The sequence below is a fragment of the Micromys minutus genome (genome assembly GCF_963924665.1).
Source record: "Micromys minutus genome assembly, chromosome: 1".
Lineage (NCBI taxonomy): Eukaryota > Metazoa > Chordata > Mammalia > Rodentia > Muridae > Micromys > Micromys minutus.
In genome coordinates, this window is record NC_137969.1 from 51336371 (window position 1) to 51354531 (window position 18161).

At 37.8% G+C, this 18161-nt stretch overlaps 1 protein-coding gene across 3 annotated transcripts in view; it reads left to right on the forward strand.

Moving 5' to 3' along the window:
* The window catches only part of CCDC88A (coiled-coil domain containing 88A), a gene marked incomplete at its 3' end in the record, with an annotated part of 138616 nt that overhangs the window by 66886 nt on the left and 53569 nt on the right, over positions 1 to 18161 (forward strand). For all 3 annotated transcript variants that reach the window (XM_080936042.1, XM_080936040.1, XM_080936041.1), the window contains exon 12: positions 9565 to 9709. In XM_080936042.1, coding sequence (XP_080792168.1) covers positions 9565 to 9709 — 145 coding nt within the window. The remainder of the gene's footprint in view (positions 1 to 9564; positions 9710 to 18161) is intronic.

The window sequence follows — 18161 nt, forward strand, 5'->3', positions numbered from 1 at the left end:
AATTTTGTGATTCAGATTCCATGATTCAGCTAAATTCTCTGTAATGACAAGGATGCCTACAGTCTTTAGTAAGCCTTTAATATAGACTACATAGCTCAATAATTTTAAGATATTTACACCATTACATTAAATACACAGCAATATTTTCTTTTCCAATTACAAATATTACATACTAATTTTTGCCTCTATAAAAACAGTAAATCTATTTTATAAGTGTGTCTTTTAGAATGCAAAAGTATTACAGCTATCTGAAAATTTATCAGGGACAATAACGTTTGTTAAATGTCTGAAATTGTGAGTATGAAGGGCAGAGCTGGACTTGGTTGTGGGTGACGCAGCCCAAGGGCATAGAAATGGAAGAGTTGGCGGCAGGTTGACCAGCTCAGATACTTATCAAGACAAGATCCAGGGCTTTGAGTTGGCCCATCCCTACATCTATCCCATTTCAAAACTGTCAGAGTTCCTGAAAGAGCTAGTCCTACAGATCAAAAACAGCAGGATCTCCATGACACAGGCCAATATAGGATGTCTGAGAGGAGTCCCAGTGAGGTCAATATAGGATGTCTGAGAGGAGTCCCAGTGAGGTCAATATAGGATGTCTGAGAGGAGTCCCAGTGAGGTCAATATAGGATGTCTGAGAGGAGTCCCAGTGAGGCCAATATAGGATGTCTGAGAGGAGTCCCAGTGAGGTCAATATAGGATGTCTGAGAGGAGTCCCAGTGAGGTCAATATAGGATGTCTGAGAGGAGTCCCAGTGAGGTCAATATAGGATGTCTGAGAGGAGTCACAACGAGGCTGCAGTAATGATAGAGTATCAGAAGCCAGAGGCCTCATATCAGACCAAGGAGTCACTGCAGTGAACACTGCCAGCAAAGAAGGGTGGCCAGAAGAATGTATTGTGACACACTGTAGCTCGCACTACAAGGTACTTTTTTCCTTTTCCCTGTTGAGAGGGAAGTTGTAAGGGTAGAAGGCAGGTACCAGGGAAGGGGAAAATGAGTGAAACTGTAGCATATGATGTGAAAATCACAAAGAACCGATAAAAGCTTAAACAACAACAACAAGACAATTATTTCTGCAATGCTAACTAAGCCCTCCCTACGTCCTCAACACTAAGGCGGTAATATGGAAACATCTGAAAATGAACGTATGAATTCTGCTTTCCTGACCATTTGTATTTAAGAATGACCAATAATCTTCATCACCTCAGCTGGAATTACTATGAAAGCATCTCAATATTGGTTTTGATCCTCTTTCTCACCACATTGTTAGGATTCATTTTATTTAAAAGACACATATATTCCCACCAGGGAACAGAGCCCTGAGATGCCTACAGCCAGACTTGATGACCAACCATCAGAAACATCTAGTAACCTAACTCCATCACAACAGTGCCCTTAAAGCTATGTAGAATGCTGGAATGGAATAACACTATGGACCAGAACTTTCCTGAACTACTTAATTAAAGTAGCTTGATACAAGTGGGAAAAAGAAGGGGACATCAAGAATTGCAAAGACAGCCAGGATTTAAAGGCCATACAGCAAGGGGAAGGGGATCTGGACAAAGGACCCAGATAAAGAGCAGCTATTAAGTGGCCAAAGAAACAATAATAATAAACACAAACAAAGCAAAACATAAAAGAAAGCCTTAACAGCACGTTTAGCTGTAGACTTCCTGAGGATTAGAGGTAACAGACTTGGAGTCAGAATGCAGAAAGAGGCATGTCTAGAGAACCTGCTTTCCCCCTCCCTTAAGCAAGCAGAGTAACCTAGGAGGAGAAAGCTACTAAAAGACAAAGACTATCCAGAAACCCGTGACAGTAAGAAAAGATTAGTTAGAATTTCAAGCTGAGTTAAGAAGACGTCTAAATGGATATCCCCAAGATTTCAATGAAGACCATGGAGTTTGACTCCACAGAGTGTGACTCTTTAAAAACAATGCAAACAAGAAATGGATGAATTTTGCCCTCTCCCAAAAAGGGGGTTGTAATTGAGATGAAAACTGGTCTTGTAGATAGAAAAAAATTGAGAGTTGAAAATCCACCAAATGGGGGCAGGGGGATGCCAGTGAATACACTTGGCTCTGGGGGAGGATGTACTACCCTGAGTCTCTAACCTGTTTAATTGCACTTCCCAACCTGGGACAAAAGACTGGCACAGTGCTGCAGGCTACGTAAGCAAATACTGAAGATCAGACTCCAGGAAGCACTGACCAAGGAACATTGAGCTGTCTCCAAATTGAGCTACTTTCCAGCTTCTTTTGAAAACTATGAATAATATCAGTGAATAAAAACCATGTTTTAAGGAAGAAGAAAATGAAGAGAAAGAACAGGAGAAAAGGAAAGGGGGGGCAAGAGGGAGCAAGACTGAGCTCAACACAACAAGGAAGTGTAACAGAACCGAATATAAAGTCCTGCACTTTGCTTTTTATAAATCATTAAGTCAAACTGAGAAAACAAAGGCTCTAAAGGAAATGAGATCACCTAGAGCTGCACATAAGAAAGAAGAAAGATTTCCAGGAGTATGTGATCACTGGGGCCATAAAGGTAGGAAACAGAAATCAGTAAAATTGTAACTTTACTTACTTCATAAATTAGTCTCTAGGTGGGGTTAGTTTAGGGTTAGGCTTACCCTATGGATACTCATGGAAATAAACAGAGTTGCATCCTTGTATAGCTTTTATACTAATTTCATGAAACATGGGTTTTTGAAAGATTCCAAATGGGTAAGTTCAGTTAAAAAGCAGTGTGTGAAACTGAGGATGCAAGTTAAGAAACCCTAGAGGAATGTGTATGGATGTGCTAGATAACAGGCACACAGAGGACTGAGAACATTCTGTGAGTACTTATCCTTAACTGTGGATAACAGAAACAATAAATACCCTATCCAAGAAAGAGGGAGAGAAAACTTAGAGATAAGCATTGCTTGGATGCTTGAAATTAAATAGACTTACCTATCAAGTAAATCTGACTAGAAAGATACACGAAAAGAATCAGGATGTATTCTAGTTCACATGATTGACATTGTATAGAACTAAAGACTAATCATTCGAGAATAACTCTGGTTAAACTGTTTCCTCAAGTAGTTTTGAGGGTTAGCAGTGGGTGAGTGGTTTGAAATAATAACGCTAAAACATTATTGCCAAGTCTTTAGAACCAAGGATATAGAACAAGAAAACAAAAGGGAAAGAGGAGGGAGAGAGGAAAGAAAAAAAATAACAAATAATGAAAGAAGAAAGGAAGGAAGGAAGGAAAAAAGGAAAGAAAAGAAATAATCAAATCCCTGTTAAACAACGCTTAATTAAAAGAAAGATAAGGAAAACTGCATCAATGGTAAGAGACATTTAGCAAGGAAAGACAGTGAATACTACAGAGCACTACAGAGGTCAGGACACTTGTCCACACACCTGTGCCAGGCCATGCCAGGGATAAGCACAGCAGTTCTTGGACTGTGTGCATCCAGATCCCTTTCACAGGAGTCACCTGAGACTATCCGAAAACACAGATATTGTTTTAAGATTCTTAACAGTAGCAAAATTATAGTTTTATAGCTGGGGGTCACAGCATTGGGAAGATTAAGAACCATTGCCTGGGCAGAAGGACCTGATCTATACAGAGAATCAGGCTGAGCAAGCCAGAAAGTGTTTCGCTGTGCTCTGTCTTAGTTCCTGCCTTTAATTCCTGCCCTTACTTCCCCACAAGAGTAACTAAAAGCTGTAAGCTGAAATAAACCTATTCTTGCCAAATTACTTTTGGCTGTAGCATTTTATCACAACAGTGAAAAACCAAGCTAGAACAAAAAAAAAAAAAAAAAAAAAAAAAAATGTATTTCTTTTCCAGCTCTCTTAGGAAGCTGTGCTCTGATTACCAGGATCAAACTGTATAAATAAATATGTATTTCTATTGCTCCCGATGCTATGATTCTTTGAAATGTATTAGGAATTACAAAAATACCACAATTAACCAGCTTCCAGGATTATAGACTTAACCACAAAGCCTAACAACACATATTGGTAATTTTTCAATAGCACATCAGATTAGTACAAGCCAGCTCTTTATGAAGATAAATGCAAAGGCCAAACAACAGAACTGTACTCACTCTAAAAGATAAATAATATGCTGTCGGGGGAGAACAATGCATCAGCTCACATCTCTGAGAACTATTTAATCTATGAATTATCTAGTGATGTGTGATTATTAAAATAAATATAAGTTATCTGACAAATGGTGACTACACATTTCTTCCAAACTTCAATACTTTCTAGTCACATGTGATAAGACTAACATGCACTGGGATGGTTCTAGGTAAAACAGGATACATGACCTAACTATCTAAAGTACAAAATATTTGGTGCTTTCAAATCTTGGATACACAACACCACAAAGACAATATGAACACTCCAATGCTGAACATTTTAATGAGCAATTCTGGAAAGCAACATAAACTGAAGTTAAGAGAAACCTATCAAATCATCTTGGGTCAGGAATCATGGATTTTCATGAGCAAGTGTACCCAGAATCACCCAGAACCACCCAGAGTTTGCACCACCTTCAACAGAAGGAGCTGCTATTGAGAATCTTTTAGAGAAGGTGAACTGAGCATAGAAACAGAAACAAGAGCAATCAAATTTAAAGTTACCAACTAATGTGCAAAGTCACATTATGTTCCCTCCAATTTTCAACATATTTCAAGTCCTGATGCTAAGTGATCCAAATGTCCATTAGAGCTGAAGCTGTAGGTTCATGTTTATAATCTAGACACTTGGGTGGCTATGGCAGGCGGAATGCTCCCATAATCAAGGCTATCTGACTTACACAGCAAGTGCAAGACCAGCCTACGCTATAGAATAAGACCATAGTTTTTAAAACTTATAAACAAACAAACCATAACAACAACAAAAATAGTGAAAATGCAACTATTTAGTTTAAAAATAAAGTAAGGTATATGTTACCCTCAAAAAAGACATTTCTCTTTTTATCAGATTTTACACTGGCTCATATAAAATTATTTATCCAAATATTTGGAAAATACAGATATTTTAACATACTGTCAAAATCATTAAGTTTCTGAAATGCATTAAAACAAACAATTCACTGTATGTGTCAGCTCAAAGGAGACATACAGTGATTTGAGCTGCCAGCTGCTTAGGCCTCCAAGAGTAGCAAGTCTGACATGGACCAACACAGTCTAGGCCTTGACCCTGGGTCTGGTCCTCAACTAATTATATCATGTCCTGGTGGACCACACCTAAGAATTAAGTTACAAAACTACATTTTATGGGTTTTCTTAATTCACTGGACAGTGCTGACAAAAATCTCCAAACTATTTCATTAAATAGAAACAGAAGGAGCACTGACCAACTCATTCTTCAAAGCTCATACCTAAACCACAAAAGGATCCTACATAGAACTTCAGAACAATTTTTCTAATGAACACTGATGCAAAAAATACTCTAAAATTCTTGCAAACAGAATCCAAGGACACATCAAAACAATCATTCACCATGACCAAGTAGGCTTCATCCCTGGGATGTAGGGATGGTTTAATATATGGAAATCCATCAATGTAATCCACCATATAAACAAACTCAAAGAAAAAAAACCACATGATCACCTCACTAGATGCTGAAAAAGCATTTGACAAAATTCAACACCCCTTCATGTTAAAAGTTTTGGAAACCCCAGAAACAACTCACAGACTGTGTGAAGCTCAAGAAAAAAAGAAAATAAAACAAAACAAACAAAAAATAAACATTATGCTCAATCCTTACACACCAAGAAAACGTTGACTAATTCCGGGTTACATCCTGTTTTACATGTACTTTTTGCTCATTGTAACTAGTAAGACCTTAATGCAGAGTAGCAAACCTTAAAAAAAAGAAAAAAAAAAAAAAGCCAAGCACTGACAAAAATATATTTGTATACATTTATGCAAAAGAAAAAGAAAAAGAAAAAGAAAAAAATTCATGGTTCATCTCTAAGTGTGAATATTTCCTGCTGAATTGGGTATAATGTAATGACTCATATACTAGCTTATTAAAGATCCCACCTGTTTTTAAAAAAAAGAGAAAGAAAAGGAAAAAAAAAAGATGGATCAACTCAGCCGTTCAATGACAGATGGTGATACTTATTCTCGGGATCTTAGAATGTCACCAAAATATGATTAGATTTATGATGAGGTATATAAATTTATGAATACAAAAAAAAGTTTTGGAAAGATTAGGAATTCAGGCCCATACCTTAACATACAAAAAGCAATATACAGCAATCCAGTAGCCAAAATAAAACTAAATGGTGCGAAAATTGAAGCAATCCCACTAAAACCAGGGACTAGACAAGGCTGCCCACTTCCCCCTACTTACTCAATTTAGTACTGGAAGTCTTGGCCAAAGTAATTAGACAGCAAAAGGGATACAAAGTCAGAAAGAAAGAAGTCAAAATATTATTATTTGCTGATGATATATATGATAGTATACTTAAGTGACCCCAAAAATTTCACAAGAGAACTTTTACAGCTGATAAACAACTTAAGCAAAGTGGCTGGTTATAAAATTAACTCAAACATATCAGTAGCCCTCCTCTACTCAAAGGATAAACATGCTCAGAAAGAAATTAGGGGAAAGACACCCTTCACAATAGTCACAATCAATATGAAATACCTTGGTGTGAAAGATCTGTGTGACACAAACTTCAAATCTTTGAAGAAGGAAATTGAAAAAGATCTCAGAAGATGGAAACATCTCCCATGCTCATAGATTGGAAGGATCAACATTGTAAAAATGGCCATTTTCCCAGAAGCAATCTACAGATTCAGTGCAATACCCATCAAAATTCCAACTCAATTCTTCATAGAGTTGGAAAGAGCAATTTACAAATTTATTTGGAATAACAAAAAAAACTAGAATAGCAAAGTCTATTCTAAATCAAACAATAAAAGAACTTTCAGGGGAATCACCATCCCTGACCTCAAGCTGTATTACAGATCAATTGTGATAAAAACCACATGGTATAGGTACAGAGACAGGCAGGTAGATCAATGGAACAATTCAAGACCCAGAAATGAGCCCCCATACCTATGGTCACTTGATCTTTGGCAAAGGACCTGAAAACATTCATTGGAAAAAGGACAGCCTCTTCAACAAATGGTGTTGATTTAACTGGCAGTCAGCATGCATTTCCTTTCCTATCTCCTTGTACAAAGCTCAAGTGCAAATGGATCAAAGATCTCCACATAAAATCAGGTACACTGAAACTATTAGAAGACAAAGTGAGGAAGAACACATAGGCACAGGGGAAATTTTCCTGTACAGAACACCAATTGCTTATGCTCTAAGATCAAAAATTGACAAATGGGACCTCATGAAATTGCAAAGCTTCTGTAAGGCTAAGGGCACTGTCAAGGAGACAAAATAGCATCCAACAGATTGGGAAAGTATCTTTATCCAATCCTACATTTGATAGAGAGCTGGTATCTAATATATACAAAGAACTCAAGAAATCAGACTCCAGAGAATCAAACAATCCTATTAAAAAGGGGGTACAGAACTAAACAAAGGATTCTCAACTGAGGAATGGCTGAGAAGCACCTAAAGAAATGTTCAACATCCCTGGTCATCAGGGAAATGGAAATCAAATCAACCCTGAGATTTCCCCTCACACCAGTTAGAATGACTAATATCAAAAACTCAGGTGACAGCAGATGCTGGCAAGGATGTGGAGAAAGTGGAACACTCCTCCATTGTTGGTGGGATTGTAATCTGGTACAACCACTCTGGAAATCAGTTTGGCAGTTCCTCAGAAAATTGGACATAGTCTTACCTGAAGACTCAGTAATTCCAGTACTGGGCATATACCACAAAGATGCTCCAACGTATAATAAGGATACATGCTCCACCATGTTGATAGCATCCTTATTTATAATATCCAAAAGCTGGAAAGAACACAGATGTCCTCAGCAGAGGAATGGATACAGAGAAATTGTGTTACATTTACTCAGCTATTAGAAACAATGAGTTTATGACATTCCTAGGCAAATGGATGGAACTAGATACTATCATCCTGAGTGAGGTAGCCCAGTCACAAAAGAACCCACATGGTAGGCACTCACTGATAAGTGGATACTAGCCCCAGAAAGCTCATGGTCCTTATGAAGCTCAAAAAATAGGAAGGCCAAAATGTGAATGCCTCAATCCTTCTTAGAAGGGAGAATAAAACACTTGTGGGAGGAAATACAAGGTCAAATAGAGGAACAGGGACTGAAGAAAAGATTATTCAGAGGCTGCCTCACCTTGGGATCAACCCCATATGCAACCATCAAACCCAAACACTATTGCTGATGCCAAGAAGTATTTATTGGCAGGAACCAGATAGGGATGCCTCCTCTGGGGCTCTGCCAGAGTCATACAGATACAGCTGAGCATTGCTTGAAGACTGGGACCTCAATGAAAATGGTAAAGAAAGGACTGAAGGAGCTGAAAGGAGTTGCAACCTCATGGGAAGAACAACATTATCAACCAACTAAACCCTCCACAACTCCCATGGACTAAAACACCAACCATTGTGCACACATTGAGAGACCTATGGCTCCAGTTGCATATGTAGCAGAAGATAGCAGTGTCTGACATCAATGTCAGAAGAGGTTTGGTCCAGTGTAGGCATGTTTTCCCAATGTAGGGGACTGCCTGGGCACTGAAGTGGAGATGGTGATTAGGAGTGAGTGCATCTTTGTGAAGACAATTGGAAGGGGAGGAAGAAAGGAGTGGTGTGGGGAAAGGGGACAACATTTCAAATACAGAGAGTATCTAATAAAAAAATAAAGTACAAACAATTTTTAAAATAATTTTTATTTCAGTATCAATTATACAAGAAGGAATATTCTACACAATATACTTACATAGTTCACTAAATAAGGTTGCTTGTATTATATTAGAGAAATTTGTAAGTTTGGAAATACTGTATGTAGTCATTTACTTATGTATTGATTATTATAGATATTCAAGTACAACCTCCATGCTTATTATTATGGATTAATAAACATGCTTTACAATATGTTAATGTTGATAAATAGTTTCAGCACACATAAATCTGAGCCATGCCAATATCTTTTTCTGAACATTAGTAAAGCTGATTTAGTTTTACTTCTATTTTATTCTTACCTCAAATTATTTGTGTTAAAGAAAAGTTCACTGAGTAAATGAAAGCACTCATTATTTTTCTCTCACTTAGTACATATTTAGTTGAGAAAGTAAAAGCAGTTTTCTGTTCAATAGATTCAGTGTCATGTCTTCAGTTAGGTCAGTGCTTTCTGCCATTTAAAATTACAGTACCAGACTGTAACACTAGAGACGAAGGTATAAAAAATTTTTTAAAATAAATAAAAGGATGTCAGATACCTGATCAATATTTGTAATCAACAGTGGTGATTACAGTAACTAAGTATTACCTCCAATGAGAGAATTTTAAGAAACTAAAAACATTCAGTTTAAAATAAGTAAGAATAAATGGATAAGGGATGGAAATTACACTATTTCTTAGTTTCCTTTCCCCGTTCTGTATTATTGAAAAGGAACGAGATATGGATAGAAAGAAGATTGAAGAACTAATGGAAGAAAATATGACTCTGGAAATGGCACAGAAACAAAGTATGGATGAGTCCTTACACCTTGGCTGGGAGCTGGAACAGATATCCAGAACTAGTGAACTTGCTGAAGGTATCTCAGTTTTGTTTCCTTTAAGTAAATTAATAAGTAAGTTGAGATTATTTATATTTCTTTATTTTTCCTAGCTAAGATCCTACAAGATGAGCAGTTGTCTTCAAAATTATTATCTCAGAGTAATATCTTGTTCTTTACATCTTTATAACTTAAAGCTCAATTCTACTTGTTCTGGGAGAAGGGCTTTTTAAAAACCCGAATCCTGGCCCTTTTAGTTTTAAAATTCTATCAAATAAATTTATTTAGCTTCATTTAGTATATAACGAATAATATATACAGAAGACAGTATTTAGCTTTGTAGAAGTATACAATTAGTTTAAAGTAAAACTTCAGTTTTGTGAATTCATTAACAAGTTTGGGTGGTTGATTAGGCGATATTTCAAGTTACTGTCACAGGAGAGGAAATACTAATTTATTGGTTTCTCCTGAGAACTATAGCCATCCATTAAGTAAAACAGTTGTATCTAGTCAATATGTTCTTCGACTGCAGACAAATTAAACTAGGAAGTCAAAAACCTAGTAAGACGAGGCTAAAGGTGAATATGTACTCGGAGTAAAAAGAGTAAAGGGCTTTCAAGGCTATGGCTGTTTTCTTAACAAATGTAAATAAATTATCCATACCAGTTTATTCATAGCGGGGATAACGAGAGACTACTAGATAAATTTGTAACTTCTTTCTGGGTGTGGTAGCACACACCTTTTCATCCAGGGACTCATTATGTAGATAGAGGCAAGCTGATTCTCAGTTTAAGGCCAGCGTGGTTATCATAGGGTTTTACTGGTGTGAACAGACACCATGACCAAGGCAACTCTTATAAAAAACATTTAACCCTGTCTTTTTTTTTTTCAGTTTTTTTACAACTTTATTTTAAAAAACAAAGATAAATGAACAGATTTTAAGCATTTATGCATGAAATTATGCAACTACATTTTTGTCAGTACTTGATTTTTTTTAAAGGTTTCATAGTATGCATTAAAATCTTACTAGTTAAAATGAGCATAAAGTACCTGTAAAACAAGATGTAACCTGGAAATAGTCAAAGTTATCTTGGTGTGTAAAGATTAAGCAAAATGGTTTTTCATTTTCTTTTTCTTTTTTTCTTGAACTTGCTAGAGTCTGTGAGTTGTTTCTGGGGTGTTCAGAGCTTTCTGGGGTTAGTGTCCAATTACCAGTGACTGCATGTTATGTCTGTTCTTTTGTGACTGGGTTATCTCACTCAGGATGATATTCTCTAAATGTATCCATTTTCTTAGAAATTTAATAAAGTCATTGTTTCTGATAGCTGAGTAGTGCTCCATTGTGTAAATATACCACAATTTTTGTATCTATTCATCTACAGAAGAACATCTGTGTTCTTTCCAGCTTTTGGCTATTATAAATAGGGCTACTATGAACATTGTGGTGCATGTGTCTTTGTTGTATGTTGGAGTTTCTCTGGGGTACATGCCCAGAAGTGGAATAACTGGGTCTTCAGGTAGTACTATGTCCAATTTTCTGAGGAATCACCAGACTGATTTCCAGAGTGGTTTACAACCCCACAAATGGTGGAAAAGTGTTCCTCTTTCTCCACATCCTCGACAGCTTCTGCTGTCATCTGAATTTTTGATCTTAGCCATTCTTCTTTGTCAAAAATCAAGTGACCATATATGTGATGGCTCATTTCGGGATCTTCTATTCTATTGATCCATGTGCCTATTTTGTACCAGTACCATGCAATTTTTAACACAATTGCCTTGTGATATAGCTTGAGCTAAGGGAAAGTGATTTCCTCAGATGTTTTCTTGTTGTTGAGGATGGATTTCGCTACTCTAGGGCTTTTGTTATTCCAGATGAAATTGCACATTGCTCTTTCCAACTCTATGAAAAATTGAGTTGGAATTTTGATGGAGATTGCATTGAATCTGTAGATTGCTTTTGGTAAAATGGCCATTTTTATAATGTTGATCCTTCCAATCCATGAGCATGGGAGAGCTTTCCATTTTCTGAGATCTCCTTGATTTCCTTCTTTAGAGATTTGAAGTTCTTGTCATACAGGTCCTTAACTTGCTTAGTTAGAGTCATACCAAGGTATTTCATATTTTTTGTGACTATTGTGAAGGATATCTTTTTCCTAATTTCTTTCTCCGCATGTTTGTCCTTTGAGTAGAGGAAGACTACTGATTTCTTTGAGTTAATTTTATATCCGGCCACTTTGCTGAACTTGTTTATCAGCTGTAGAAGTTCTCTGGTGGAATTTTTGGGGTCACTTACGTACACTATCATGTCATCTGCAAACAGTGATGTTTTTACTTCTTCCTTTCCAATTTGTATTACTTTGATTTCCTTTTGCTGTCTAATTGCTCTGGCCAGGACTTCCAGTACTATGATGAATAGGTAGCGGCAGAGTGGGCAGCCTTGTGTAGTCCCTGATTTTAGTGGGATTGCTAATGTTTCTCACCATTAAGTTTGATGCTGGCTATTGGTTTGCTATATATTGCTGTTATTATCTTTAGGTATGGGCCTTGGATTCCTGTTCTTTCCAAGACTTTTAAGATGAAGGGGTGTTCAATTTTGTCAAATGCTTTCTCAGCATCTAGTGAGATGACCATGTGGGTTTTTTTGTATTTTTTTTTTTGTTTTTGTTTATGTGGTGGATTATGTTGATGGATTTCCGTATATTAAACCATCCCTGCATCCCAGGGATGAAGCCTGCTTGATCATGGTGAATGATTGTTTTGATGTGTTCTTGGATTTGGTTTGCAAGGATTTTGCTGAGTATTTTTGCATAGGAAATTCTCTTTCCTTGTAGGGTCTTTGTGTGGTTTAGGAAAAAGGGTTATTGTGGCCTCCAAAAATGAGTTAGGAGTGTTTCATCTGACTATATTTTGTGGAATAGTTTGGAGAGTACTGGTATTATGTCATCAATAAATGTCTGATAGAATTCTGCACTGAACCCATCTGGACCCGGGCTTTTTTTGGTTGGGAAGTTTTGGATGACTGCTTCTATTTCTTTAGGTGTTATGGGATGATTTAGATGGTTTATCTGGTCCTGGTTTAACTTTAGTATCTGGTATCTGTCTAGGAATTCATCCATTTCCTCCAGATTTTCCAGCTTTGTTGAGTATAGGCTTTTGTAGTAGGATCTGATGATTTCTTGAATTTCCTCAGTTTCAGTTGTTATGTCTCCACTTTCCTTTCTGATTTTGTTAATTTGTATACTCTCTCTTTGCCCTCTAGTTAGTTTGCTTAGGGGTTTATCAATCTTGTTAATTTTCTCAAAGAACCAGCCCTTGGTTTTGTTGATTCTTTCAGTGGTTCTTTTTGTTTCTATTTGGTCAATTTCTGTCCTAAGTTTGATTATTTCTTGCAGTTTACTCCTCTCGGGTGTGTCTGTTTCCTTTTGTTCCAGAGCTTTCAACTGTGCTGCCAAGTTCCTAGTGTATGCTCTCTCCAAGTTCTCTTTGGAAGCACTCGGAGCTATGAGTTTTCCTCTCAGTGCTACTTACATTGCATCCCATAGGTTTGGGTGTGTTGTGTTTTCATTTTCATTAAATTCTAGAAAATCCTTAATTTCTTGATTTATTTCTTCTTTGACCCTGCTTTCGTTTAACAGAGCGTTGTTTAGTTTCCATGTGTATGTGGGCTTTTTGTTGTTTTTGTTGTTGTTAAAGTCCAGCCTTAGACCATGGTGATCTGAGAGGATGCATGGGAGTATTTCAATCTTCTTATATCTATTAAGGCTTGTTATATGACTGATTATATGGTCAATTTTGGAGAAGGTGCCGTGAGGTGCTGAGAAGAAGGTCTATTCTTTTGTTTTAGGTTGATATGTTCTGTAGATGTCTATTAATCCCAATTGGTTCATAACCTCTCCTAGTTTCACTGTTTCCTTGTTCAGTTTCTGTTTCCATGATCTGTCCATTGATGAGAGTAGGGTGTTGAGGTCTCCCACTATTATTGTGTGGGGTGAGATGTATTTTTTGAGCTTTAGTAGGGTTTCTTTTATGAATATGGGTGCTCTTGTATTTGGAGTATATATGTTAAGGATTGAGAGTTCCTCCTGTCAGATTTTCCCTGTAATGAGTAAAAAGTGTCCTTCCTTATCTTTTTTTGATAACTTTTGTTTGAAAGTCTGCTTTGTTCGATATTAGAATTGGCCATTCCAGCTTGCCTCTTAGGGCCGTTTGCTTGGAAGGTTTTTTCCCAACCTTTTACTCTAAGATAGTGTCTGTCTTTGTCTTTGAGATGAGTTTCCTGTATGCAGCAAAATGCTGGATTCTGTTTATGTATCCAGTCTGATAGCCTATGTCTTTTTATTGGGGAATTGAGTCTATTTATGTTAACAAATATTAAGAAATAGTGGTTGCTGTTTCCTCTTATTTTTGCTTTTAGAGGTAAAAGTGTGCCTGTGTCTTTCTTCTTTTGATTTTCTTGCTAAGGTATTTTCTTGTTTTTACTAGGATGTAGTTTCCCTCCTTGTATGGGGTTTTCCACCAATAATTCATTGTAGTGCTGGGTTTGTGGTCAGATATTGCGTAAATTTAGTTTTGTCCTGGAATATCTTAGTCTCTCCATCTATGGTGATTGAGAGTTTTGCTGAGTATAGCAGCTTGGGCTGACACTTGTGTTCTCTTAGGGTCTGCATGATGTCTGTCCAGGATCTTCTACCTTTCATAGTCTCTGTTGAGAAGTCAGGTGTGATTCTGATTGGTCTGCCTTTATTTGTTACATGTCCTTTTTCTGTTACTGCTTTTAGTATTCTTTCTTTGCTTTGGGCACTTGGCGTTTTGACTTTTATGTGTTGGGAGGAATTTCTTTTCTGGTCCAACCTATTTTGAGTTCTGTAGGCTTCTTTAATGCTCATGGTCATCTCATTCTTAAGGGTAGGGAAGTTTTCTTCTACGATTTTGTTGAACATATTTACTGTGCCTCTTAGTTGATATTCTTTGCACTCTTCTATTCCTATTATCCTTAGGTTTTGTCTTCTCATTGTGTCCTGGATCTCCTGGACATTTTGGGTTAGAAACTTTTTGGCATTTGTATCTTCTCTGACTGTTTTGTCTGTTTTCAATGTTTTCTTCGGCCTCTGAGATTCTCTCTTCCATCTCTTGTAGTCTGTTGGAGATGCTTGCATCTGTGACTTCTGATTTCATTTTTAGGTTTTCTACCTCCAGGGTTGTCTCTTTTAGTGTTTTCTTTATTGTTTCCATTTCCATTTTAAATTCCTTCTTCAATTCCTTCATCTCTTTCGTTCTGTTTTCCTCTAGTTCTTTGATTTCTTTGAGTGTTTTTCTTGTTTCCTCTTTAAAAGCTTCTATTTATGCTTTTCCTCCTGTTCTTGTTTAAGGATCTCTATCATCATCTTGAGGTGTGATTTCAGGTTTGAGTCTTCTTTTTCTGGAGTGTTTAGCACTCCACTGTTTGCTGTGAAGGGAGAGCTGGGTTCTGATGTTGCCAGGTTGTCTTGGTTTCCCTGTGATATCCTCTTTTGCTTTTCTCTTGCCATCTTGTTGTCTGTGATTATAAGTGGTCTTGTTGTCAGTGATTGGTTCTTGTCTCTTTTGTGTACCTGGCTTGTGTCTTTGGATATCCGCTGTTCCTGGTGGCCAATGGCCTGAGTGCCTGTTCTGCATGCACGGACTTCCAGTTAGAAACCAAGTCCCTGAGGCAGAGTTCCTACTCCCTTGAACCAAGTCTGTTAATTCCAGTTGGTTCATAACCTCTGCTAGATTTGCTGTATCTCTGTTCAGTTTGTCTCCATGATCTGTCCTTTGATGAGAGTGGGGTGTTGAAGTCTCCCACTTTTATTGTGTGTGGTGTAATATATGCTTTGTACTTTAGTAGCATTTCTTTTATAAATGTGGGTGTCCTTGTATTTGGAGCATAAATGTTCAAGATTTAGAGTTCATCTTGATTGATTTTTTTCTGCGATGAGTAAAAAGTGTTCTTTCTCATCTTTCTTGATATCTTTTGATTGAAAATCAGTTTTATTTGATGTTAGAATAGCTATTCCAGCTTGTTTTCTGGGCCCAATTGCTTAGAAGGTTTTTTTTTCTCAGCCTTTTATTCCAAGGTAGTGTCTGTCTTTGTTTCTGAGATGAGTTTCCCGTACGCTGCAAAATGCTGGATCCTATTTACATATCCAGTCTGATAGTCTTTGTCCTTTTACTGGGGAATTGAGTCTATTGGTGTTAAGAGAAATTGTGGAATAGTGATTTTTGTTTCCTGTTATATTTGTTTCCTGTTATTTTTGTTGTTAGAGGTAGACTTATATTTGTGTGCTTTTCTTCATTTGGTTTCCTTGCGTAATTTTTTTTTCTTTTCCTTGGGTGTAGTTTCCTTCCTTGTGTTGGATTTTTTTCATTTATCATTCTTTTTAGGTCTGGATTTGTGGACAGATACTGTGTAAATTTGGTTTTTTCCTGGAATATCTTGGTTTCTCCATCTATGATGATTGAGAGTTTTGCTGGATATAGTAACCTGGGCTTGCATTCTTGTTCCTCTTAGGGTCTGTATGACATCTTTCCAGGATCTTCTAGCTTTCATAGTCTCTCTTGAGAAGTCTGGTGTAAATCTGATTGGTCTGCCTTTATATGTTACTTGTCTTTTTTCCCTTACAGCTTTTAGGATTCTTTCTTTGTTTTGACTATTCGGTGTTTTAACTATTAGGAAGAGTTTCTTTTCTGGTCCAATCTATTTGGAGTTCTTTAGGCTTCCTGTATGTTCATGGTCATCTAGTTCTTAAAGGCAGGGAAGTTTTTTTCTATGATTTTGTTGAAGATATTTACTGTGCCTTTTAGTTGATATTCTTCACCCTCTTCTACACCTATTATACTTAGGTTTGGTCTTCTCATTGTGTTCTGGATCTCCTGGACATTTTGGGTTAGGAGCTTTTGGTTTTTGCCATCTTCTCTGACCGTTTTTGTCTATGTTTTCTATGTTGTCTTCAGCCCCTGAGATCCTCTCTTCCATCTCTTATAGTCTGTTGTTGATGTTTGTATCTCTGACTCCTGATTTCTTTTTTTGGTTTTCCATCTTCACGGCTGTCTCATTTTGTGTGTTCTTTATTGTTTCTATTTCCTTTTTCAATTCCTTTATTTATTTGGTTGTGTTTTCCTGGAGTTCTTTTGAGTGATATTTTCCTGGTTCTCCTGTAATTGTTTAAGGGAGTTATTTATGCACTTCTCCAAGATCTCCAACATCATCATTATGTATGATTTCAAGTCTTAGTCTTGTTTTTCTGGTGTGTTTGGCAGTCCACTACTTGCTGTGGTGGGAGAACTGGGTTCTGATGTTGTCAGGTTGTCTTGGTTTCCATTGCTTAGGTTCCTTCACTTTCCTATTGCTATCTTTTTTCTGTGATTATATGTGATCTTGTCTCTGAGTGCAGCCTGACTCTCCTGTGGATCTGAGGGCTTGTGGGCTCAGGAAGGAAATTGCTTCTGGGTGTTTGGCTCTTTGTAGGCAGCCAGTGAGTTCTGATTGCAGTGACTCCATTCTGCCTTCATGGGCTCAAGTGGGAGAGCTCTTGTGAGACTATTCTGGGAGCTCAGCCATGTGCAGGCAGGTTCTGAGTCTTAATGGAGGTCACCCTGCCCTCTCGCTCTGTCCCAAAGGATCTGATCCAGGAGTGCACCATACTAGTTTGCCTCTAGGAGCTTCAGGCTAACTCTCCTGGGACAGCCTGAAGGGTGTGTGGTAAGCTCTCTGTGGGCTCAGTCTGAAGAGCACTTGCAAGGCTGTTCTGGGGTCTCAGCTGTCTTCAGGCGGGTACCGAGTCTTGATGGAGGTCACTCAGGTCTCTCTCATGGGCTCAGGTGGGAGAGCACTTGCATGGCTTGTCTGTGGGCTCAGCTATGTGCAGACGGGTACTGAGTCTTCTGCTTAGGATGGAAAGCATTCCTGCTGCTCTTCTGAGCTCCCCGGGACCTGTGCACAGTTGTGCTGCCCGTTCCAGTGCAAGTGGACTGGGTCTGGCCTTGGGCCGGAAGTGTGCACCTCTGTTCAGTTCCACTGCTTGACTCTCGAGAGTTCTGTGTAGCCTTTCCCGGGGTAGAACGTGGGCAGAATATAAGCAGTATCTTTGAGGAAGAAAAAGTATTGTAGGCAGAAATATCAACAACAAAATCTATGACAGTGTAGTAGGATTACATAATATGTGATTATGATGGCTAGAACAAACAGTATTTCTTTCTTTAAATAATAAGATTATTCACTGTACCCTATTTTGTCCAGTATTTAAATGTAGTAGGGACATACTTTTGCAGTGATAGGACTACAGTGCACAGTTGAAAAAGAAGGACATGGAAGTCTTCAGTGACAACCCTAGGTCCACTCCAACTCTGCCCGTCTTCTCCCACCCCAACTCTGTTCGTCCCTTTCACCCCAGAAAATAGTAACAGCCTAGACAAGAAGACCTTGGAGTCAACTGTTATGAACTGTGGTAGGCTGCTGAAGTAGATGCCTTCC